Genomic DNA, 23647 nt, shown 5'->3' on the forward strand with positions numbered 1-23647 from the left:
GATTACATATATATATGATATACTCCCTCACAACCCCGAACTGAGCCAATTTGGAACGATGTTAGCTCTGTAACCAGCCACCCATAAGCATGGTGCTGAGCAGCCGATCTTCTACTGCACTAGGAACAGGGGGGCGTTGCCAGAAGTCCCAGCTCCATAGGAGCATCATGCGCAAAATATAGCACCTGAATAAGTAAGTACGTATTCCACGACAATGAGTCCATGGAATCTCTGGTAAGCCAGAAACGCAGGGTCTTGGCTTCTATTTCCACATGCTGCAAAACATTGATGGGCTCTACAGATCTGTCAGTGCATTATGCCTAAAGTCCAGTTAAAATCAGTTGGGTACCATGAAATTAAAATCCGGAAATACAAAGCTATGAGCTATAAAGCAGCACATTACAGCTAAGGCACATGAATGCATGCAAGCCACCGTCTTTCCATTAAGACACTGCTTTCTCCTAACGGATATCCTCTGCTAAGATATACTAATTGCTAAGTAGAGGATGAATCAGCAGATTTTCCCATATAGGTATTATTCAGCACTACGCCTCTTCTCAAACACCAAAAATATGTTGCACATTTATGCTTTAGCAAAAAATAGATATTATATATATATATACACTTTATCGAGCTTGGTCTGAGCGCATGAGGCAGAACTTTAAAAACATACAGGATTCCGTTTAGAACTCCAAAGTTCAACAAATGCCCTATTTTAGGGTGAAAATTATAAATCTGATAATGATGCACAGCATCCATGAGTGATTATTTTTCCTTAATTTTGAAATAGTGTCATTAACTACGACATATATTGTAGGTTTACATTTCTAAAGAGAAATAACAGCAGTAGTTGAATAGTTTCTTTTCATATCACAAGTGATAACCTGTATTTGATCTTTTTTTTTTCTTCCAAGAAATATCAGTCTATCAACAGTTTTAAAATAAAATGTTTTTTTTTCTGTAGCAATTAATAGAACTCTAAACAAAAATATGACTCTGATTTAGACACTTTCAAGAAGATCTGGACAGTCTTGTCAAGGTCTTCTGACAAAGTAATTATTTTAAAACAGAGACCAGGTGAGGCCTTAAAAATAGACAATATACTATATTTTAGACAAGATTGCACTTAGATTTTCAAAGTAATAATATCTTAACTGCAACATTACTTCATAATTTCTTCTTCTTGTTTTGTTTTACTTAACATGCTGACAGTTTCTAGCTAACCCACATATGAACTTCGGCTTTTGTTTTCTAGTCAAAAAGGAAGAAAAGTCTGATGTTTTTGTCTTTTTCCCCTTCCAACTGATTAGATTACCAATATATTAAGAAAAGCTTTTCTGACGTAATCTTTATCCCCATGAAGATCAAGCCAGAACTGAAGTGTTCCTACTAAGTTTTAGTTAGAAAATATACCATGGTATGATTTCTTTAATGGGTTGCTACGGTTTTGCCATTGGACCCTATGCAAGTTATGCCTCCAATCTCTTCCTTCTGTTAACACACAGTGATCCCCTCTGAGCTCTCGGGACCTCTTATTGAAGACAGACTGATATAAAAAAGAGCCCCCAATGGAGTTGTCTTCTGTTGAACTGGCCTCAGTGCTCTACGTCAGGGATCTGGTAGGTCCGATGTATCCACTATGACTTTAATAAAAATAGTATCATCTTTAATATAGGTTCCATTTTCTAGAACAGTCTGAGCAACAAAGACTGGGCAGCCAGAAGCAATATTCATTTCTCCAGTGGGCTTCTTGAAACTACTGCTGTTCGGGTCTGGTTTGAAAGCATCTCCTAAATGACGTCGAGAAGGTCCCTGATCCATCAGCATAAGGGTGACTTTCTGCTTGAACGGCCACGGAAGCAATGCGTCGTATTCCCCCCGCATTATGACAAAGAACAAGGACAGGTGCGTCCCTTTGCCCATCCCGTCACCATTGAGGTAAACTCTGGCGCACATCTTATAGCCAAAGTATCCTGTATAAAAAGGCTGGCTGTACAAGGACAAAGTCTTCCCCATCACTGCCTCTTGCTTCCGACGCTTGTAATCTCGGATTTTCCAGATTAATATTCCATTGTAACTGGCAGTTTCCAGGACTTGAAACCGGAGATCCATGTCGGCTAGTCGGATGTCGTGAACACTCAGCATTTGGTCATGCCTAGACAGCTGCGATTCCAGCAAACCTAGAAGGAAGACAGAAAAAAAACCCAAGATATATTACAAGATATAAAGGCTGCAATCTTAAAGGCACTTTCCTGGGGGAAAGCCCCACTGGCTAAATGGGATTTACTTCTGAGTGCTTAGGAGTGCTCGCAGAGGTTGGTTCCCCTGAGGGCTGCTTTTTTCCTCATGTAAAGAGTGTTGTCAACATGAGGCATATAATACACAAAAGGATAACTCATGGCTCTCTCAGTTTACATACTGTTGCTCATGCAAGATGCCCACAACTGTTCCCTTTATAAGAAGGTGATACCATCTCTCTCTTTCTCTAAATCTTTTCATACATTTGTTCTCATGGATTTAAAGCATCCATCCACCCCACAAGATCAGCTTACTGTGTTTGCCAACATGTGATTATACATAACATCCCAAGAAGACTCCTCACAAGAATCTCTCCTAACTAACACAGGTAAACTTGAATGTCCTTCTCAAACAACAGAAAAATTCACACTGCATCTTCCACTATGGAATCCCTTTGAACTGGTGGGACATAGCCCAACAGAAGGATACAGGTTGGGAATCCAAACCACAGGCCTTTGTAAGCCAGGATTTTGTGGCTTGTGGGGCAAAAATGTTTCTGGTGGGGATGCCATTATTTTTATGTCAGCTCCAATCCGCCCCCAAGCCCAGCTACGGGCGGCCACCCCTCTCCCTCCCCTCCTGCAAGATTTAAAGGGCCTTTCAACTGATCAGTGGGGAGCACGTGCCCTGCCAATCACCTGGAGGGCCCTTTAAATCTTGCAGAAGGGAGGGAGAGGGACGTGTGCCATCCCCTGCTTCTTCTCAAAAGCTTTTAAAGGATCCCTTTAAATGTGTTTGAGAAGAAGTGGGGGGGGGCCTTGCGTGTGCACCCTGATTCTTCTCAATCTCAAAAAATATCTTCTAAAAAATCTTGTGGGGCTGAACCGTTAAGGAAGGGGGTGGAGCCCCCCAACAGCCCCACTTGTAGCTACGGGCCAGCTGAGCCCACAGAGGCAATGCGTGATTTAGATAAGTGTCCCCCTCCAAAGGGTGTACTCATTTCTTCCAGCTCACCCATGGGAAGAAACCGGAAGGGGGAGTCCTCTAGGACCAATTTCTGTTCCAGCTTCTTCATAGGCCTATGACTTGTGAAAGGACCCATTTTCAATACTACTTTTTTTGTCCTGACCTGGATAGCTCACAGCTAACCCAATCTCGGAAGCGAAGTAGGCTCCGCCCTGGGCAGTCATTAGAAGGAAGACCACCAAGGAATACCAGGGTCGTGATGCAATGGCAAACCACCTCTGAACGTCTCTTGCCTTGAAAACCCCGCAGGGTTGCCGTAAGTCATCTGTGATTTGACGGCAACCCCCCCCCCCCTTACCTGGAAAGTATGTAGTTCTCCATCTACCAACACCAGCAATGAGAGGCTTACATGAGCTCTGGATTTATTCATTACTGTTAAGCAATAACTGAGCAGCTCACATAGAGGAAACAATACCAGGGGCACTCGCCAGAATTATCTTAATATGCTAATTTCCCTTTGAACCAAACGACGTTGTGTGAGACACTCAGAAGGGTCCGTGTCATATTGCTAATTTGCGGTTTTATTACTTTGTTCCCTGAATAAGGCGGTGACCCTTTTATTGTACCAAGTCTCACTGTTCTGCTCAGATGAAACATTACTCTGAACTAGACATGAAAGACCGTCAGCCGTACAGTAAAAGTAACCAAAAAAATTGCACAAATGGAGAATATTAAGCAAAAAAAATATATTAAGAACTCTGTTTTTTTTAACTCTCTCTTAGACACAGGCCGCTATTACAGTTTTGTTTTTACTCTATGGAAGGAAAAATCCACAACCTATTTCAGATAAACCAATGCATATACTGGACAAAGCCCTGACCTGGATAGCCCAGGCTAGCACAATCTTGTCAGACCCCAGAAGCTAAGCAGGGTCGGCCCTGGTTAGTATTTGAATGGGAGACCACCAAGGAACTCCAGGGTTGCTACGCAGAGGAAGGCAATGGCACATCATCTTGGAATGTCTCTCGCCTTGAAAACCCTATGGGGATTGTCATAAGTTGGCTGCGACTTGATGGCACTCTCTACCACCACCATTATCGTACTGGACAATAATGAACGCTGGAGGAAATGAACCTCACACAGCCTACAGTTTACTCAATGCAACCCACTAACAGCCAGTCCACATGACAGCCTGCGTAACATCTGGTGTGATCTAATATTTGATTCCACATGGCAGTGTGGGCTGAACTGGCGTGCAGTGATGAAAGAGAGCGAATGAAACATGATAGCAGGCACGCAACTCTTATTCAATTGCTTCATTTACAGCCCACCTTTCCTCTTCAACGGGACCCAGTTTTATCTTATCCTCACAACTACTACGTGGGACTGGCCCCAGGTTATCCAGCAAGCTTTGATGGCAAAGCGGCAATTCAGACCTCGGTTTCCCACACTCTGGTCTGAAACTTTAACCACTATACCACAGTGGCTCTTTCAAGAAGCAACAGAATTTCCCTTGCTGCTGGTTTCAAGGAAAGCATCCTAACAGGAATCTCTACTTCAGAATGCCTAATTCTGTCCGTTCACAGAGCCTGCCGAGTGAGTACTCTACTGCATTGATGGGGTCCGAACTGGCAGAGACTGACCAAGAGAGAGATCTTGGAGTCGTAGTAGATAACTCACTGACAATGTCGAGACAGTGTGCGACTGCAAGGCCAACACTATGCTGGGGATTATTGGGAAGGAAATTGAAAACAAATCAGCCAGTATCATAACGCCCCTGTATAAATCGATGGTGCGACCTCATTTGGAGTACTGTGTACAGTTCTGGTCACCACACCTCAAAAAGGATATGATAGCATTGGAAAAAGTGCAGAAAAGGGCAACCAGATTGATAAAAGGGTTGGAACACTTTCCCTATGAAGAAAGGTTAAAACGCTTGGGGCTCTTTAGCTTGGAGAAATGACGGCTGAGGGGTGACATGATTGAGGTTTATAAGATTATGCATGGGAAAGAGCAGGTAGAGAGAGAGGTACTTTTCTCCCTTTCTCACAATACAAGAACTCGTGGGCACTCCATGAAATTGCTGAGCGGTCGGGTTAGAACAGATAAAAGGAAGTACTTCTTCACCCAAAGAGTGATTAACACATGGAATTCACTGCCACAGTAGGTGGTGGCGGCTACAAGCATGGACGGCTTCAAAAGGGAATTAGATAAACATATGGAGCAGAGGTCCATTAGTGGCTATCGGCCACAAGGTATAGATAGGACCTCTCAGGCTGGGGCAAGGGATGCTCTGTATTCTTGGTGCTGGGGGGGGGGCAAGAGTGGGAGGGCTTCTAGTGCCCTGGCCCCACTGCTGGACCTCCTGATGGCACCCGCTATTTTTGGCCCCTGTGTGACAGAGTGTTGGACTGGATGGGCCATTGGCCTGATCCAACATTGGCTTCTCTTATGTTTTTATGTAACTTACCCGTATTTCTAGCTCCTTGCCCAGTAGTCTTATCAACACTTTCCAGCTCAGTCACTCTGTTCTGGAGGGACTCCACGCTACTCTTCATACTATCTGCTTCTTCCCAATTCTGTCGGAAGGGACGGATCTCTTTGTCCAGTTCTTTCAGCTTGTCGGCTTGGCTATCTATCACCCGCTTTGTGAAAACAGCATATTATTTTTTTTTAATCACCAAGAAAGTAAAAGACATGGAAAGCTGGGCTTTTAAAGAACAGACTTTAAAGCTGGACTTTAAAAAAAATATAAGCAGTTAATACACATAAAATCAACCCAACTAGTGCCAAACAACTGTTTAACCATACAGTAAGACTTTGTATAAGCATAACATCCTCAAGAAAATTGAATCATTATGTTCTGCCCTGGCCACACCTCTGCAATCTGATGCACAGGTCTGAGTATGTTCAGCCTCCATATTGCAGAGGCAGCAAACCTCTGAACACCAGGTCTGGTAGGCGGCGGCAGCAGGGGGCCGCTTCAGCCTCTATGCCCTGTTTGCTTGGCCCTCCAGGGCAACTAGTGGGCTACTGTGTGAAACAGGATGCTGGACCAGATGGGAGTGCTGGCCCGATCCAGAAGGCTCTACTTATGTTCTTAACTCTAGCCATCTATTCCACACGGCTGAGGCAGAAAATTTACAGCAACATTTACACAGCGCAAAGCAAATCTTAAATTCTACTTTCACCAGCCCCACAGGGGTGGGGCAGAGAAAAGAAAGAGAAGAGAAGCACAATGCTATACACTTGCCGTGCAGTTGGAGGGGGGGGGGGAACCCATACTCATGACCACAGGGCTTATTCTACATCTTCCTCCCTCCTGCCTCTTTTTCCATCTCTGTATAATGCCATCGCACCATGCAACAACACAAGATTAAATTTTTGCCAGAGGTGGGCCAGCGGAAGCAGCTCTGCAACTTTCAGCAGGCAACCGTCTCAGCGTTAGTTATGTAACAAGCAGCAGGGGAGACCTTTGTGTCCAAAATGGCTGGAGTCTGGAGGCATGGCCCTGCCGGTAGCGGTATACCATGGGAGTGCATCTCACTGCTGCGTTTGAGAAACTCCTCCCACACTTTCTGATTGGATGGTCCTATAATGTTGCAGAGGCAATGGAGGTAACGAAGTGCAAAGGTCAGAAACCACCAGTATCAGCTAGTGTGTACCACTTCAGGTTGCCAACTTCCGGGTGGTACCTGGAGACCTCCCACTATTACAAGGGATCTCCAGATGACCAAGATCAGTTCCCCTGGGGGGAAAAGTGGCTGGTCTGGGACTGTATGGCATTATACACCCTGCTGAGCTCCCCTTTCCTCCCAAGATCCTGCCCTCCCCAGGCTCTAGCACCCCCACCCCCCAAAAAAAATCTCCAGGAATTTTCCAACCCAGAGCTGGCAACCCTAGTACCACCGGTCACAATGCTGTTTGTGTCCCTGTAAGTTCTTTTGGGGGGGAAAAACAGATTTTTTAAAAAACGGAATCATGGTTTTAAGAGACAACCATCTGCACCCATTTGAATGCAACACAAAACACTCTGAATTGTCCCACACCATTTGGAAGAGCAGGAATTTTAGCCAGAAGCGATCACGACCATATGATTTAAGTTACACTAAGTGCTGTAATACTTGCTACCATAACAGCAAGTGTTATAATTCAAAACCAACTTAGCCATTTTGTATAGAATCTCAGCTTCAGACGCTATCTTCCATTTGAGCGAAATGTGAATCTGAATTGCAGACCAGAGAAGAGAGAGGAGCACAATTACTGCATTAGGGAACGCTTCTCACGGCAGCCATAGGACCATGGGGAAAATTTTAAGCGATATGAATACTGACAATAAAGCCCGTCTCCTTCCACAAACTGTAGACCTGAAACTACAAACGGGGTCGGATCCACTGATAAGACTGCAGAAAGAGTTGGCGTAGAGGATCTTTCCCCTTTTACCCAGCGCGTCACTTCCTGTGATGTGCTGGCGGCGCGCGCGCACGCATCACCGGAGAGCTCCCGGAGCCCAGAGAGGCTCCCCTGCTGCCAAGGTAAGTAGACTTGGCAACCCTACTCTAGGCTGATCCTGTATGGAGCAGGGGTGGGAATCCAACTCTGTGATTCTATGATTCTGTAGCCCAGGCTAGCCTGATCTCATCAGATCTCAGAAGCTACGTAGGGATGGCCCCAGCCAGTATTTGGATGGGAGACCTCCAGAGAATACCAAGGTCATGACATGGAGGCAAGCAACGGCAAACCAACTCTGAATGTCATTTGCCTTGAAAACCCTACCGGATCACTGTGACTTGACGGCACTTTCCACTGTAACAATGCGGAGAACACAATGGATCGAACTCTCCGTGTCTAGTAAAACTGAACTCATTTTTAAAAAGAAACCAAAGCTTGCATGCCAATGTAATTGTTAGTGAAAATAATTCTAGAAGCGGCAGAAAACAGAAATACAGAAGACCCCTTAGGAAAATGCCTTTCTCATACTGCCTAGCAAAAGATACTATGCCCTACGGGATCCTTAAAAATGTACATTGTTCCAACAGTCCTTTGTTTTATCAATGGATTTTCAGGGTTGGGAGGGGGCTGCCAGATGTCTGATTGCCAGAATTTATCAAGCAAGCACAGATAGGAAGGATATAAACGTTTCTACTAGAAATCTCCCTTTTACTGTCCCAGGTCCTGCCTTTTATTAGAAAAAAATGGACTGATAGGGGAAAAAATTATCAAACTGCCTTTGCACTTGGGCTAATATCCAAACTGGACACAGCAATGCATGACTGGCTATAACACGGCCATGGGGGGGAAAGGCACTACTTGGAGGTTACTGTTCCTCATGGAAAGAAAGGAAAACCTGAACCAAGCACTGAGATTTTAATTAGACGGAAGAAAGACACAGGGATACTGCACATCCTGTCTCTCCCCTTATGACTGCCTTTAGCAGCTATGGTCATCATCCTCTCATGGCCAACTGGTGGTGCTGGGCCCTCAGGTCACGTCTGGCATCCCCCAGGGTGAGGGCTTTTTCAATCATAGTCCCATCATGGTGGAAATGCCCTCTCAGATGAGACCAGGGCCCTGTGGGACCTCCCTCGCTTCCACAGGGCCTGGCTTAGCTTCTCTGTCAGGTCTTTCCTGGTTGAGCTTATTTCTGGAGCTTAATGTTGGATCCACCATTATTAGTTGTGAGCAGTGTTCCCTTCAAGCTGAGTTAGTGTGAGCCAGCTCACAATTTTTTAGCCTCCAACTCACACATTTTTGTCTTAGCTCAGGAAGGACGACTCCAGAGCAAACTAATTTATGCAGTAGCCAAATCACTTGCTTGCAACTTTAATGCTGGTAGCTCACAAAGTAGAATTTCTGCTCACAGGACTCCACAGCTTAGAGGGAGCATTGGTTGTGAGTGGTTTGGGCTTTTTATACTTTGTATTTTTATACTGTTTTAACCAGGGGTCATTTCGTAGAAAAAGAGCAAGGGGGACTCATTAGCATAACTCATTAGCATATGCCACACCCCCTGACATCACCGGAAGTGTGTCCTCCCCACAGCCGGCGGCGACCTCCAGCGGGCACCAGCAGGGAGCTCCAGGCCCCGCCTTCCTGCACCTCACCCGGGGGGATGGCGTCCCCCCGCGTCCCCCCCCCAAATGACCCCTGGTTTTAACCATATTTATTATGTTTGTTCTATATTGTTGCGAACCACTCTGAGCCCCACTTCGTGGGGGAGGGGTGGTATATAAATTGAACTAATAAATATATATCCCACGGGACACCCTGGCAGGAATTAGGAAACTCCTTAAAAGTACTAACAGGACAATTAACACTGAGTTAACATTACTTAACAAGAAAGTGACGGTATCTGAAGCTTCTGCTATTGGGGGGGGGGGAGTTTTTGTATTTTTCATATGTGCATGTGTGTGCGTGCACCGGGAAGTCATGGTGTCTTCTAGTGATTGACCCCTACTGGGGGGGGCCTGGGGGATATTCAGAGAAGTGACTGAATAAAGCCTGCCCCTGCCTCCCGACTGCCGTTATTCCAAGGAGGTCTCCCATCCAAGTACTTGCCAGAGTCGACCCCACTCAGCTTCCGAGATCTGACATGATCGGGCTTGCCTGGGCTGTCCAGGTCAGGGCCGAAGCTTCTGCTATTGAGTAGCAAACATCAATTCCCACACCTATACAAAAATAACCTAATGGCATAAGAATGGGATGTTTTTGCATGTGCACTGGCAGAAAGCCTTAGGGGAAAAACAACGGTCAGGTTATGTTTACCAAAACTGGGAAATCCTGCCAATGCAAGTTAATTTGCATCACAAGCTCCAACCCTAGTTCGAACTATTAGATCGGTAAAGCTTTTGGGGGAGCAAGAAGGATGGGTTCCCCCCCCCCCCAGGGGGATGCATTTATATACAATCACTGAACACTAACCCCCCCAAACCTTTAACTCATCTGAACCAGAACAGAGAGGGCTCACAAATCATCATCACTTAGCCCCTAGCAGCCTTCCCAGGGTATATGGGAAACTCTGGCCAAAGATTAATGGATTGGATCCACCAGAGTGCTGTGGACAGATATCTATCAAGCATTAATTTCTCGCCTCTGCCCCACCAGTGTGGCCAAAATCCCCCCTCCCTAGTTCTGCTCCTGTGGGGCAGGGGACTACTCTGGCGGAACCAAGCCAATCTAAAAAGGAAAACTATCACTGCTCATGAAAAAAATTCTTTATAGGGACAGCCAGTGTTCCCTCTAAGCTGAGTTGGTGTGAGCTAGCTCACAGTTTTTTAGCCTCCGGCTCACACATTTTTGTCTTCGCTCAGGAAGGATGGCTCCAGAGCAAACTAATTTATGCAGGAGCCAAATCACTTGCTCACAATTTTAATGCCAGTAGCTCACAAAGTAGAATTTTTTGCTCACAAGACTCACCGCTTAAGGGGGGGGGAGGGCACAGCTCACATGTCACAGCCAAACCTTGGCTTGGTTGTTTCTGGCTCAAGCTCAAACACCCTGGCCTCCCCCTCACCCACATAGATTTCCTCGCTCCTAGCTTCTTCACTGATCACAGTCTGCCATTCTGTGCGAGCTGGAAAAGCTACTGTTTGCTTAGAAACCAAAATGACTAACCACGGTTTGATGGTGGCATGCAAATCTTGCTTCCAGGCATGTCTTCTCTCCTTCAGCTACGACCCTCTCCATCATCAGAAGACAAAGCAGAAGCATCACAGATCCAACCCATTATGATTCGAGGTTCTGTTGGATGTTTGCTTTTCTTAAATGGTTTCAAACATATTGTATTTTCTTTAGACTATACATACAGTGCCCTGACCTGGATCACCTAGGCTAGCCCACTATCAGAAGCTAAGCAGGGTCAGCCCTGGCCAGTATTTGGATGGGAGACATCCAAGGAATACCAGGGTCGTGATGCAGAGGCAGGCAATGGCAAACCACCTCTGAATATGTCTTGCCTTGAAAATCCCACAAGATCACCATAAGTCAGCTGTGACTTGACAGCACTTTCCCCCACCAGGCATAAAGTGCAATCCTATTAAGAGCTAGTCTGAGCCCACTGAATTCATAGAATCTCACTGTGACTTACTCCTTGATTTTTATCTTGGAAGAGGTTCTGTAAAAGATTTTATCCACTAAGACCTCTCGACTCCAATGAGTCATGTAAAAAGTGCACTAAAAAGTACCAGCTTTGCAGAACTGACTCTAGCACAGCTGAGGATAATTCTGTTCTGCGTAATTACAATATCTGAACATTCGGAAGGAGCTCCACATTCTTACGTATTTTCAAGTAAATGCTCAATTGCTTTCTGTTTCAGCATTTGACCTCTACAGATTGCTGACCTTCTTTGCAATACCTAACTTGAACTAAGCCCACCCTTCCAAAAATTCGTTTAAAAAAAAATGTTGCAGGGAGAAACTCAATTGGAATAATTCATTTAATGCTCCAGCCATGCCTATGAAAACTCCCAAAACAATCTGACTAAAAAGACTTTTAAATCAATTGTATTAGGGGAAGGAGACACTTGAAAATTATGTCAAACGTGGGTCATTTCAGACACATTAGTCCCAACCTTCTAAACATGGAAACACACTGCGGGCTTCTGCTTTTTACTTCTCCCCCGCAGGTTTGCCATTCCATGAAGAATAATATAATTTGTGGTCTCTCACCAGGAGACAACAAACATTATCGGAGAGGTGCATCTCTGGTTCCAAAGGATGGTGAGATGAAAAGTCATGGATAGTGCACAGGTAAGAACAGAAGAAGAGCTCTTCCAGGCCAGACCAAGAGTCCATCTGTCCAGCATCTGGTTTCCCACTGTGACCAACCGGATGCTTCCAAGTAAGACCCAAAGCTATTGGGTTTCCCCTGTGGCCACCCATTTGTGAACAATGACATCCAAGCACCCACTGGAAGATTCCCCCCATATTATATATCGTTTCATTATTGTCCTGACAAATTCCTATGGTGACACTTGGGTGGCTTGTGTAGCCTGGCCATTCCTGAGAACAGAAATGCTGGATTAGAAAATGGAACCAAATTTCAAAATTCTTTCCCTCTCACGAGTCAAAGCCTGCCTATAATTCCCAAACGTTTATACATTATACAGACCTTCCATGGACTTTTTGTTTTTTTTTTAATTGAAATGCAATTTTTCAGGTGACAAGCTCAAAACATTTGTATTGTCTCGGTTCAGATATTTTAACTCTGGTTAGATTGAGAAAGTAGGATTTGGCTGGAAGATGATAATTCAACTTGGTTTGCCTTTGTTGTTTCCCCTACCTGGTCTGCAGAGACCCAGCAGAAATCCTGACTGTACTGCAACGAGGATGGCATAGGGGGAAAAGACAGGATGAGGCCAAGATGTCCATGTTCATTTGTCACGTGAAAGTCATAACTAAGAGTAACTGTGGCATCATACCCTGGTTTGCAATACCCTATTCAACCATACTTAGTGGAGTGACCTGCATCTGCAGAATCACACTAACCATAGTTAGGCCCCTGCCACACGGGCAGGAAACTGCAGAAGAGAAGTGTGGCTGTTTGCCCCGGGGCAAACTAACATGCAGTAAAGCGATCAGACCTACTGTGGAGGTTCTGTGGAGGTACTGTGGAGCTTCCGTGGGTAGGGAGAGGTATCGATCACAACACACGCCTGCGCGCAATGAAGAAGCGCACGGCGCGGCGAACTGGTTTTCTTTTTTTGTGTACACTACGAATGCGCATGCTCCGTTGGGTGCGTGTGCGCATCCACGGAGACTTGGGGGGAAAAAAACCCTTTTCCGCAAGGGGACATGGGCGGGCGCCGGATGCCACCGGAAACGCGATCAGACGCCCGCCCTTGCCCCGCAGTTTCTGGAAACTAGTACCTCCAAGGTACTAGTTTTTTGCTGCGCTTTTTCGGCAGGAAGCCTCAGTTGTGCCACGGAAGCGCTACGCTTCCCAGATGTGCTGGTGAGATCGCGACCGGAAACTCCGCTTGTCTTCCGTATCTCTTGCGTGGCTAATGTTGCGTGTGACCGCAGCCTTAGTTTAATTAAACCGTAGTTGAGCGTAACATTTGAACCAAGTCATTATGTCTGTCCCCTCCCATTAATAATGCAGCATGTCCCTGCACAGGCACAGAACCCACCATCACAAAAGAAGAAAGGGGATGTAACCACTGATATGTGCCACAGAGGTATTTGTAAACTGGGGTCCCCAACCTGTTTGAACCTGCGGGCACCTCTGGAATTGTGGCACAGTGCTGCGGGTGGAGGCAGCCACAAAATGGCTGCCACAACTTACCTTCAGTCACACAGTCAATACCCTTGTGCTGTGGGGGCAGCTGCCGCCAAAGCAACATTTTTAACTATCTGCCCAGCCAGTCAAATCTCCAATGGCCAATCAGACGTTTTGTGCGGCAAAAGCTCCACCTGGCCCCATCCATTTTCTGGTGGCCGCCGGGAACTGTGTCTGCAAGTGCAATGGTGCCCACGGGCACCACATTGGGGACCCCTGTTTTAAATAAATCAATACACCTAAATATGCAAATAAAATGGCAAAGCAGGAAACACTCTTGCAATGGGGAAGAGTCTTAAGATCTTACCTGTAAGTGATGTATTTTAGATTCATTACTTCGTAGCATTTCCTTTTGTCTCTCAATTTCTATTTCAAAGGTACAAATTTGATTATGTAAAGTTTGTATACTTTTGTTCTTTTCCAAACTTTCATTCTGGAGCATGGCCACCTGGAAAAAATTCTACAATTACTCCTGCCAAACTTTACCAAAAACATAAAAAAGCCCAAAAAGGTATGTGCTGTCTCTCACAAGCAACGGGAGAGAGATCCTATAAAAAGTCATTCTTCCTTCTGTGTAGTATATTTACCCTGTACTCCCTCAAAGTAGCAAACCTAATGGCTTTCTCCTCTCTTAGAATTAAACGGGAAAAGATTACCCAATCTGTAAAAAATATCTTGCTTCTAAACACGTTGCACTTTGTTCATTTGCTCACAAAAGAGAAACCTATTGAATTTCAGAAAGGAGGATGGAAAAACCCTGTTGTTCAGCACCAATCCATGCTGTTCATACAAAACATCTGTAATAAACAGGCTAGCAGAAAGCCTTATTATTTGGGATGTGCACGAACTGGTCCACAAGCCAAAAACTGGCATGAACTTGGCCCAGTTCGGAGCCCCTGAACCAATGTTCAGGAAAGCTCCTTTCCCCGAACATTTATCGGACATTTGTACAGTTCCGCTGTTTGGGCCATTTAAACCTAACAGCTGAGCAGCACAGGTCTGCAGCTAACCTGTTAAGTTTAAATGGCTGCGAGCCATTTCACCAATCAGTTTTGCTTCCCCCTGCTTTGAAGCAGGGGAAGTGAAACAGACTTATGAAATGGCTGCCAGCCATTTCTTCCTAACAGCTGACAGGTGCACCTGCCCTGCTGTTAGGCTGAAATGGCCATGAGCCATTTCACTGGTTGGTTCCAAATCCCCCCGCTTAAAAATCAACCAGTGAAATGGCTCGCAGCCATTTAAACCTAACAGCGGAGCAGGCCCGCCCATCAGCTGTAAGGTTTAAATGGCTGCGAACCATTAAACCCATCCGTTTTGCTCCTCCAGCTTCAAAGCGAAATGGATGGGTTAAATGGCTTCCCAGGCTATCCCCTCTTTCTCCCGGCCACAGTAAACCATGGCTGGGAGAAAGGGGGATCCGAACTGGCTGCTTTGCAGCATTTTTGGCTCAGTTTGGGGGTGGACCCAAACCCTAACCTAACCGGAATTTTTAGGTTCTTGCCCATCCCTTTTTATTATCCAAGACACTGAAAGATTAAAAAGCACACTGAGGGCTGTTTCTACAGTCAAGGCTAAAGCTGTCACAAAGTACGATATTTGAGCGTGACTGCAGTAAAGGAAGGAAGCCAAAAACAGCCAGTAACGATTGCAGTAGATTAAAGCAGCGGACTCAAGAAACAATATGAAAGAGGAGGAGAAATGTATTGCTAATATCCTCTAAGAAAAATAAGAAATGTTGTCCTTCATTCGCCTACAAGACTGAGGCCATGAAGAATTACTAACTAGCATGTTTTATTCGCTGCAAGGATCTTTATACTCTGTTCATCAATGCTTTTGTTCCTTAAACGTCTCACATCTGGAACACTGTCCTCTTGACCCTAGCAAAATGCATGCTTTACAATCATCGTTCATCAGTAAGACAATGAAGATAACAGCTTGAGAGGATGTTTCGCATAGCTGAAATATTACGACAGGCTGCCAAGCAGCACCAGTGGTGGTCAATCCAGAAAAAAAAGGAACAATGTCTCAAAATACACTAAGAATCCAATTTTAGAACATCGGGTGAGAGGATCAAACCCTCTCTTTGTCTTCACGCCATTCTCATCACCCTCCCAAAGTAACGTGGCTTCCTTCTCCCTACTCCCCCAAACTACAGTTGATTCACAATATGTTAAAACCTATAGTTGAAGAAAGACAGTGGAACTAGTAGTGCTGTTTTTAAAGGCTCAGAAACACTAGGACGATGGGGTGCCCACATTTCTACAAGACACCAAAGCTAGAACAAGACAATTTAAGCTCATATTTTCGGGCCAGAATTAGGCAGAACAAGCAATTCTCGAGAAACGTTTGCCATACGTGGAAAATACTGCACCAAAGCTGAACTCTCCCTCTGCTTCTTAGCATGGTTTCTATACAAAAGAATTTGAACGTGCACGCCAAAATCTTCTGAGGTGTCACTAGAAGTTCTGGGGCATACCCATATAGCCTGATGAAGGGTCAATATTAAAAACCTAATCTAAATTTATTATATGCAAAAATACATGTATTTATTAGAAAGACAGTTAAAAACAAATAATGGCCCAATGAAAGCCTCGTTACAAAGTGCAAATGACCTGAACACAAGGGCCAATACAAGTGACCTGAGGTGTTTCCGCCCCTTGGAGGGCCTTCTTCAGAGGTCAAACAGTTTGAGTTACAGTGTTACATATTACAACGAAATAAGCAATAGGTTAATACTGGACCAAAAAAGGAAAGCTGTAGAAAAAAGAAAACTGAATATGAATAATCAAATAATAAATAGGGGCTACTTCTCCAGAGTAGTGAAACAAGATTTTTATAAGGCAAAGAACATAAACAGATCATCCCTTTTGGTGCCGAAAACTAGACAAGGTCATTTTGATAGAATTATTATTCCATTGACATACGATGGGAGATCATCTCAAGTAAACAACATTATCAGAAAACATTGGCACCTACTTGTCAGCATTCCAAGATGTGAGGCAGCTCCCCTCTTTACATTACATTAGGTTTTTAATACTGGCCCTTCATCAGGCTTTTTCCTTACCCTTGTAGTTCTTGATACCAGTTTTGGGGTCAAGTTTCTTTCCCCCTCCCTGTGTCTTACACCCATATAGCCACCACATGTAACCCCAGCATAGGGTGGCAAGAAAAATTCAAAATTTGGCTAACTGTGGCCCACTATGATAGGAGCTATGTTTGCATCAAGGTAATAAAGCTGTATTACAAACTTATTCTTTCTGTATCCGTTTCCTAACTTCTAACCCTATCTCCAAATAATCTTGGGAACTGTAGTTTGGTAAGTGTACTAAGATACCCCACTGGTGGACCTCCTGATGGCACCTGGTATTTTTGGCCACTGTGTGACAGTGTGTTGGACTGGATGGGCCTTTGGCCTGATCCAACATTGGCGTTTCTTATGTTCTTATGTACCCTGTTGTGCATACAGAACGACAGTTCCCAGATTTTCTTGGGGAGAGGGAATGACTGCTAAATCAGTTCATTTCTGTAAGCAATCCAAAGCCTTTTGGTCAAACAACCAATAGAGATTTCTACTATTTTTCTGGGGTTATTAGCTTAAGTAGATTTTGATCAGAGATCATCATGTTTTTATCATCCCTTTCCAGACATACAATGCACAACTGCTAACCCTAGAAACTGACAATATTCTTGGATTTCCACTGAGGCAGTTCATTTGTGATACCTGGAAGAGATCAGAAAGGCAAGAAGTACTCAATTCAAGGCAATCTTAATTCAAGAGGCTGCTTCTGACTTAGAAAGTCCTTCATGAGCTGGTACCCTGGAAAGATCACCTCTTAGATGCTCAGAACAGTTTCTCCTCCATGTCCTCTCCTTAACAGGTCTAAACCTCTTCAGTTACTCAATTTTTCTGTTGTGGTTCCAGTTCTCGGGAACAGACTTTGTTTTTTGCTCTCTTACGAGAGGCAACACAAGACTGCCCTTTTGGTTTGTTTTTTTTTTTTTTTTGTTTCTCTGTTGCAACTGCATTTTTATCATCCTTGAATAAAGAGAAGCTGTGGCAATTTCTAAGTTGTTGTGATTTATGAAAATGTATTCTAATCCAACATAATTTGGTATCCACCTTGAACATACAGAGAGGACGGATATAAAGTTTTACATAAATAAACTGGGTGAGTGGGCGACAGTGTGGCAAATGAAGTTCAATGCTGGTAAGTGTCAGGTGATGCACACTGGGACAAAAAAATCCCAACTTCAAGTATAGACTAATGGGAGCTGAACTTGCTGAGAGTGCGGGGGGAAAGATCTTGGGGTTGTAGTGGACAGCTCAATGAAAGTGTCAACCCAGTCTTCTGCAGCAGTGAAAAGGGCAAACTGCATATTAGGGATTAGGAAAGGGACTGAGAATAAAACATCTGATATTGTAATGCCCCTGAATAGGAGGAGGAGATTGGATTTATACCCCGCCCTTCACTACCCAAGGGTCCTAAGAATCTTTTGGCATGAAGTTGTTTTGCTGTAATCGTAAAAAAGTCTGGCAGCAATAATGTGGACTATTGTTAGAAAGTAGCTACCAAGGAGAAAATGAATCAATTTATGCCTCAAACCAGCATCACACCTCTTTCAACAAACCTCTCTGAGAAGAACAAAGTCTATTTTGAAAAACTAAAATGGGAAAAAATAGGGCCACGTGAGGCCCATTCTCTCTTCCAAGATCACAAACTGTGGGTTTTTTGTTTTTGTTTTAAAATCCAGTTATCAACGCAGCTTCTAATCGTGCAGAATTTTTCATACTTGCTTCTCTTTATGACAAATTTTAAAAAAATCTTCCTTGGCTGATTATACATGCCAAAAGATACACAGGAAGGTAATCAGTGAATAAAAGCCTTTTCCAAGGATACATGAAAATTAAAAAATAATACACCAAAGCTAAAAAAATTTCAGGTGGCAGGGCAAGGGATCTGGAGGAATTGAGCTAATTATGAGATGCACTGGGAGGAGCACATTAAACACATTCAGCTGCAAGCCATTATTTTATATTGTAAATTGCTTGGAAATGGTTGGCAGGTAGACAGCGTGCTGGATCATAAGGATATAACCTGCTAATAGAAGAGCTTTCCCCCGCCTGAGGAATCTTTCCCGAGTGCAAAAGGGTGCATCAGCAGAAGAGATCCATGGGATCCAACCCAATATAAAAAGGATATCATTACCTAAATAAATCATTGTTTTTGAAAACTGAATGGGTAGTGTAGTCATAATTTCCCAGAGCTGTAACCCTGCTATATGAATAAAATATAAAGTAATGAAAGATAAGGTGAGTAGGAAAGGTACCTTATTTTCTAGACAATTACTCCACTCTTTCAATAAGTCTACATGCTGCACTGCAGAGGTGGCTTCATGTGCTTTAACTTGCTGATTTGTTCCCTGTGACAAAGAATATATATATATTAGCCAACTTCATTTCTTTACCAAGTCTCCATAAATATACTACCCCACATCACACACCCCCATAACACAATAATGTAAATTTGAGCGGCTGATTCATTTTTAGACATATTCTTATAAGGACCCTTCTTTTTAAAGTATTTTAAAAAGATATTCCCAATGAACTTTCCAATAGGATGGGTTGTGCTGAAAATTCGTCCTACGTTTCGTCAGGAAGCAACTACTGTACACGGACACATGTTAAAGGGGGGGAGGGATCAATTTGGTTTAAAACCATTTATTTAACCAACCAAAGAACACACACTTCGGAAAACACCTTCACACAGCAAAAGCTCAATCCACCAGACCCTGCTCTGTAACAAAATCTTGTGTGTTTCAAAAGCCCGAGACCCTGAACATTTAAATCCATGTACTGCAAACAGTGGAAAGAATTCTGCTTTGCCACTGTGCATCATATATTTCTTGAGAGAACTAGTCGCTTCATCTAGCCCCCCTCCTTTACTAAATCTTAGGTCCACTTCACCCTAGCTCTTCTTCCCACCCACTCCCTGCCCCTGGGTTCCAGCACTGCTCTTCTCTACTGCAGTCATATTGTTTCCATCTCCTGCAACTCAGGATCTGGGAGTTTTTGAGAAAGGTCTCAGTCCCAGCAGTGGAAGGATACCAGATGCAGGACTGTTTTACATCCTCAGAACAGGTTCACAGATTGGAAGGGGCTAAAAACCTCCCCCCAACCACTTGCATAAGGTGTGTGTTAAAAAGTGTTGGCACTTTTCTTGGTTGCCTTCTAACCTTGAACAGCTAATTGTTCCTTATGGTTAAAAGGGAGCTGCAGAGATTAAAAGTTCACTGTAGAAGAGGAGAGAGGGAGAATGGCTTGTCTGGAGAACATTTTGCTCTTTAAAGGCAACCAGGTGTCTGCAACACCAGCTTCAGAAGCAGCAAAATGTATTAAAGATGAAAAAAGCAATAACATCTACAAGTGTATTTGCAAGTAATTATATTTCAAAGTACCATGCTGAATTCACTTGTTTTTCCTACTACATTCAGGCATTGTCCTGTGGAAAAGACGAATGAATGAGAGGACTGTAAATTGGAAACATTCATCTCTCTCAAGCCAAGAGGATAGTAGTCAAGTTCTGCTGCTGCTAGCAGCCCCTTCTGAAGTCCTTTCCCAAAGGCCCTGCTTGACTTAGAGAACTCATCTCACAGAAACAGGACTTGGTGGATTGTTCCTTTAAACTTTTAGGGAATCAAAATAGTGTTCAAAACACTTAGCTAGACTTGAGTCCAGTAGCACCTCAGAAACTAACAAGATTTTCGGGGTATAAGCTTTCAAACGTCACACTCCCTTCTCCAGGTATCTGAAAAAGGAAGCTTTGGCTCTTGAAAGGTCATCCGCCGAAAATCTTTATGGTCTCTAAGGTGCTACTGGATTCAAATCTAGCTCTTCTGCTGCAGACCAACATGGCTACACTCTGAAACTATCGACATGATATTTTAATAAATGTAATTTCCACCACCACTCCGTGAACAGAAAACAAAAATATTAGAATTGAATTTGTTGTTCAGTCGCACAGTCGAGTCTGACTCTTTGCGACCCCATGGACCAGATCACGCCAGGCCCTCCTGTCTTACGCTGTCCTCTGAATGGCGGCCTTAGGACTGACCAATGAGCCATCAGGAAGGCCACAAATTATGCAGTCGAGTTTCCCGCATTTGGGGAAATCGCAGGGGTCAGCACACCCGGAGTGCAATGGATGAGCCTCGTCCTGGGAAAACCTCCTTCGTGATCAAGGTGTCTCCCCTGCCAGGTAAGAATTGATCACCCTTAAAAAACGCACCATTACTTTAAACAGAGAGCAGAATTTTTCCATTTTAGAAAGTTTGCAAACCACTTTTACTTAACATTCGGAATTTTTGCCATCCTAGCACTAACTATACACATCGATATAACTACTGCATGGTTACACACGAAACATAAGCAATATGTATGGAAGACGAAGACCACAGTATAACTCATTTCATTCACACTACTTTTAGAGTATTTACCTTTTCTTAAATTTTCAACCTAAATCGCAAAATGTTCTTATGATATTCAATAGATATGTTCTGATTAACGCTTTCAGGTTAAATCTACAGATAGATAGACATACACACACGTACAGATACATAAATAATGAACAGTGATGGGACAAAAGCAAGCAGAGCTACAAGACGAAACTATTTCTAAGAGTGAGAGCAACTGTGTTTGTGTACAAAATGTTGAATGCTTTTTGTTCATCATTAAACAAGTTTTCAGTATCATATCCACAGCTCCCCAGAGGAAGATAGTTTGTTTCTCCTGCTACTCTTCACTGAACAAACTTATGGCTCAGTGATAGAGAACATGTTTTGCACGCTCAAGGCCCCCAAGCTCCATCCCTGGCATTAAAAGAACTCAGCAGGTGATGGAAAACACCTTTCCCTGCCTGAAACCCTAGAGAGCAAAGAATGCTGAACTAGACGGACCAGTGGACCAAACCAATATATGGTAGCTTGATAAATGCAACTAAAGTCAACCATCATGCCTTCCTCTAACCCCAGCAATGAACAGGGGGTATTGAAGTTCTACGAGGGACTTGAAGATCACTAGCAGAGCCTCCTGCTCAAAAAGTCTTGCAAAAATTACTGATGGAGGGAGAATTAAAAGGCTCATCTTTGCACAGATTACAAATAGAAGCCAACAAAAGTGGCAAACCACAAGCTTGAACATCAGATGCGTTTTTTAATGGCACTGCCTCGGCATGAACCTGCTGGAAAGGATCAAACAGTGTACATTGTTCCGTTTGTATGATCTACTGATCATACAAACTCTCAACATAATAATCTTGCTAGATTATGACAGCCATTTTAGATATGCAATGTGAGAAAAGGTGATACGTCACGTAAGAAAACTGAGAGAAAACCTGTGTGCTACCTTCTGCTGTGCTTATTCTCATTGGTTTCATTTTCACTTTCCAGGAGTTACAATTAATCTGAGTGCAGAAGTTGCATAGGAGACTGCAGGTGCCACTACTGAGAAGGCTTTGATAGCCGTAACTATTCAGTCTACTTCGGATGGCCTGAGGAACATGACCAAAGTTTTGGATGATGCCCTTGTCGAATTGGTAGGATCATATGAGAGAATTTGGTCCTTCTGATTCTTCTATCCCACATGGTTCTGAGAACTTTAAAGGTTTATTAAAAAAAAAAAACCAGCTAGGAGGTCGGTAGGGTTTGGGAATTTTCATTACGGGGAAAAAACTGTTCCATAAAAACAGCAGAATGTGATCTTGAACCACTTTCTCAAGGGGCGGGAGGGGGAATAAACCTTAAGTGCCTCTCCTGTTCAAAATTCGATAAATTCTTTATATAAGGAGACACGATACTGAAATCCCGACACATCATTCTTCTTGCACATGTGCTTGTTACACATTTTAAGGTAGGCAAAAACACATCCGATGCGTAGCTTTTGATCACTCAAGCGACTGGATGCATTTCTCTTAACAGATAACAAGAGGCATTCATCCAGAGAGGTACCAAAATATTAAGCTTTCTTATTGTAGACTTTCATCAAGTATATAATCAATATATACTGACCTGAAAAGTGCAGCCATAACGCTTAAAACTACAGGTACTTGGGGCATTAATACATTCTGACAAATGTGCATTCAACTGTAACGGGAAAAAAATGTGAGTTTGTTTTTTTGACGGAAAATGTATGCACAATAAAGTTTCAAATATATATATATATATATATAGGGCACGCAATACAAATCTGTATTGTGTGTGATTTGTTGTTTTTCTTTGATTTTTAAAAACGTGTTCATATTACCTCCAGTTGTACTTGAGGATATACACACACACATGAAACCACACGAATGTTCCAGTAGAATATACAAAATGACACATTTACAGTGGAACCTCTAAAGAATGTTTCATTTCAATCCAAGGGACCTCAATATTTTCTATGTTCTTTTGATTTTTCATGAATAGCTTGTTTCTCAAAAGGTAAATTAGTTATAAATTATCCATCCACTGGCTACCCTGAATAGTAGTTCCACTGTATTAAGGTGCATTTCCCCCTCAGAACTGTTTAAATTAGGAACATATATATTCCCCCGAAAACGTGTCATGCAGAATTTCAGTGATAAGAATAAAGAACAGAAGGACAGAGACTTAGAACAAATATTGAATGAAACAAACATATAATTTGTAATAAAAACATAACAGGTCTCATATTTACAAAAGCAGCACATAGAAATAAGGGTCACTTTAGGAGCAAAATATTCTGGGACACTCAGCATATACACCACTCTGGAAATACAGCTAGCTTTGGGTTACAGGACAGCAACTGAGAGCAAAACAGGAATGAGGAAGAAAGGGAGCAAGTAGTAAATAAAGGAAATTGTGACCACTCTAACATAAGTCATAATATATTTTAGGATCTTTCAGGAGGACATGTGACATGTCTGAACATCTGAGAGAACAGGTTGCTCTCATACTGCTTTCACAATCTCCTACAGGAGACAGAAAATAAGTTTCAGGGTTCCTGGATCCCCCCCCCAACCCACTTACAAAAACAATGGGGAAACTTGCAGGACCAAGAAAGCTATGCTGCATGCTATTTGTTTTGCTTATGGTGTCTAGTAGGTAGCATTGTATGTACAGATGCATTGTAAAGCACTGAAATAGGACGGA

General features: G+C 43.4%; 1 protein-coding gene across 1 annotated transcript in view; it reads right to left on the bottom strand.

Moving 5' to 3' along the window:
* Positions 1-1553: 1553 nt before the first annotated feature.
* TRAF3 (TNF receptor associated factor 3) overlaps positions 1554-23647 on the bottom strand; it is a 66504-nt gene continuing 44410 nt past the window's right edge. Inside the window, exons 8-12 of the mRNA XM_015418538.1 lie at positions 22547-22621; positions 18812-18904; positions 13791-13931; positions 5675-5849; positions 1554-2180 (exon numbers count right to left, since the gene is read on the bottom strand). Coding sequence (XP_015274024.1) covers positions 1609-2180; positions 5675-5849; positions 13791-13931; positions 18812-18904; positions 22547-22621 — 1056 coding nt within the window. The 3' untranslated portion in view covers positions 1554-1608. The remainder of the gene's footprint in view (positions 2181-5674; positions 5850-13790; positions 13932-18811; positions 18905-22546; positions 22622-23647) is intronic.

Source organism: Gekko japonicus, unplaced genomic scaffold (genome assembly GCF_001447785.1).
Source record: "Gekko japonicus isolate JY-2015 unplaced genomic scaffold, Gekko_japonicus_V1.1 scaffold93, whole genome shotgun sequence".
Lineage (NCBI taxonomy): Eukaryota > Metazoa > Chordata > Lepidosauria > Squamata > Gekkonidae > Gekko > Gekko japonicus.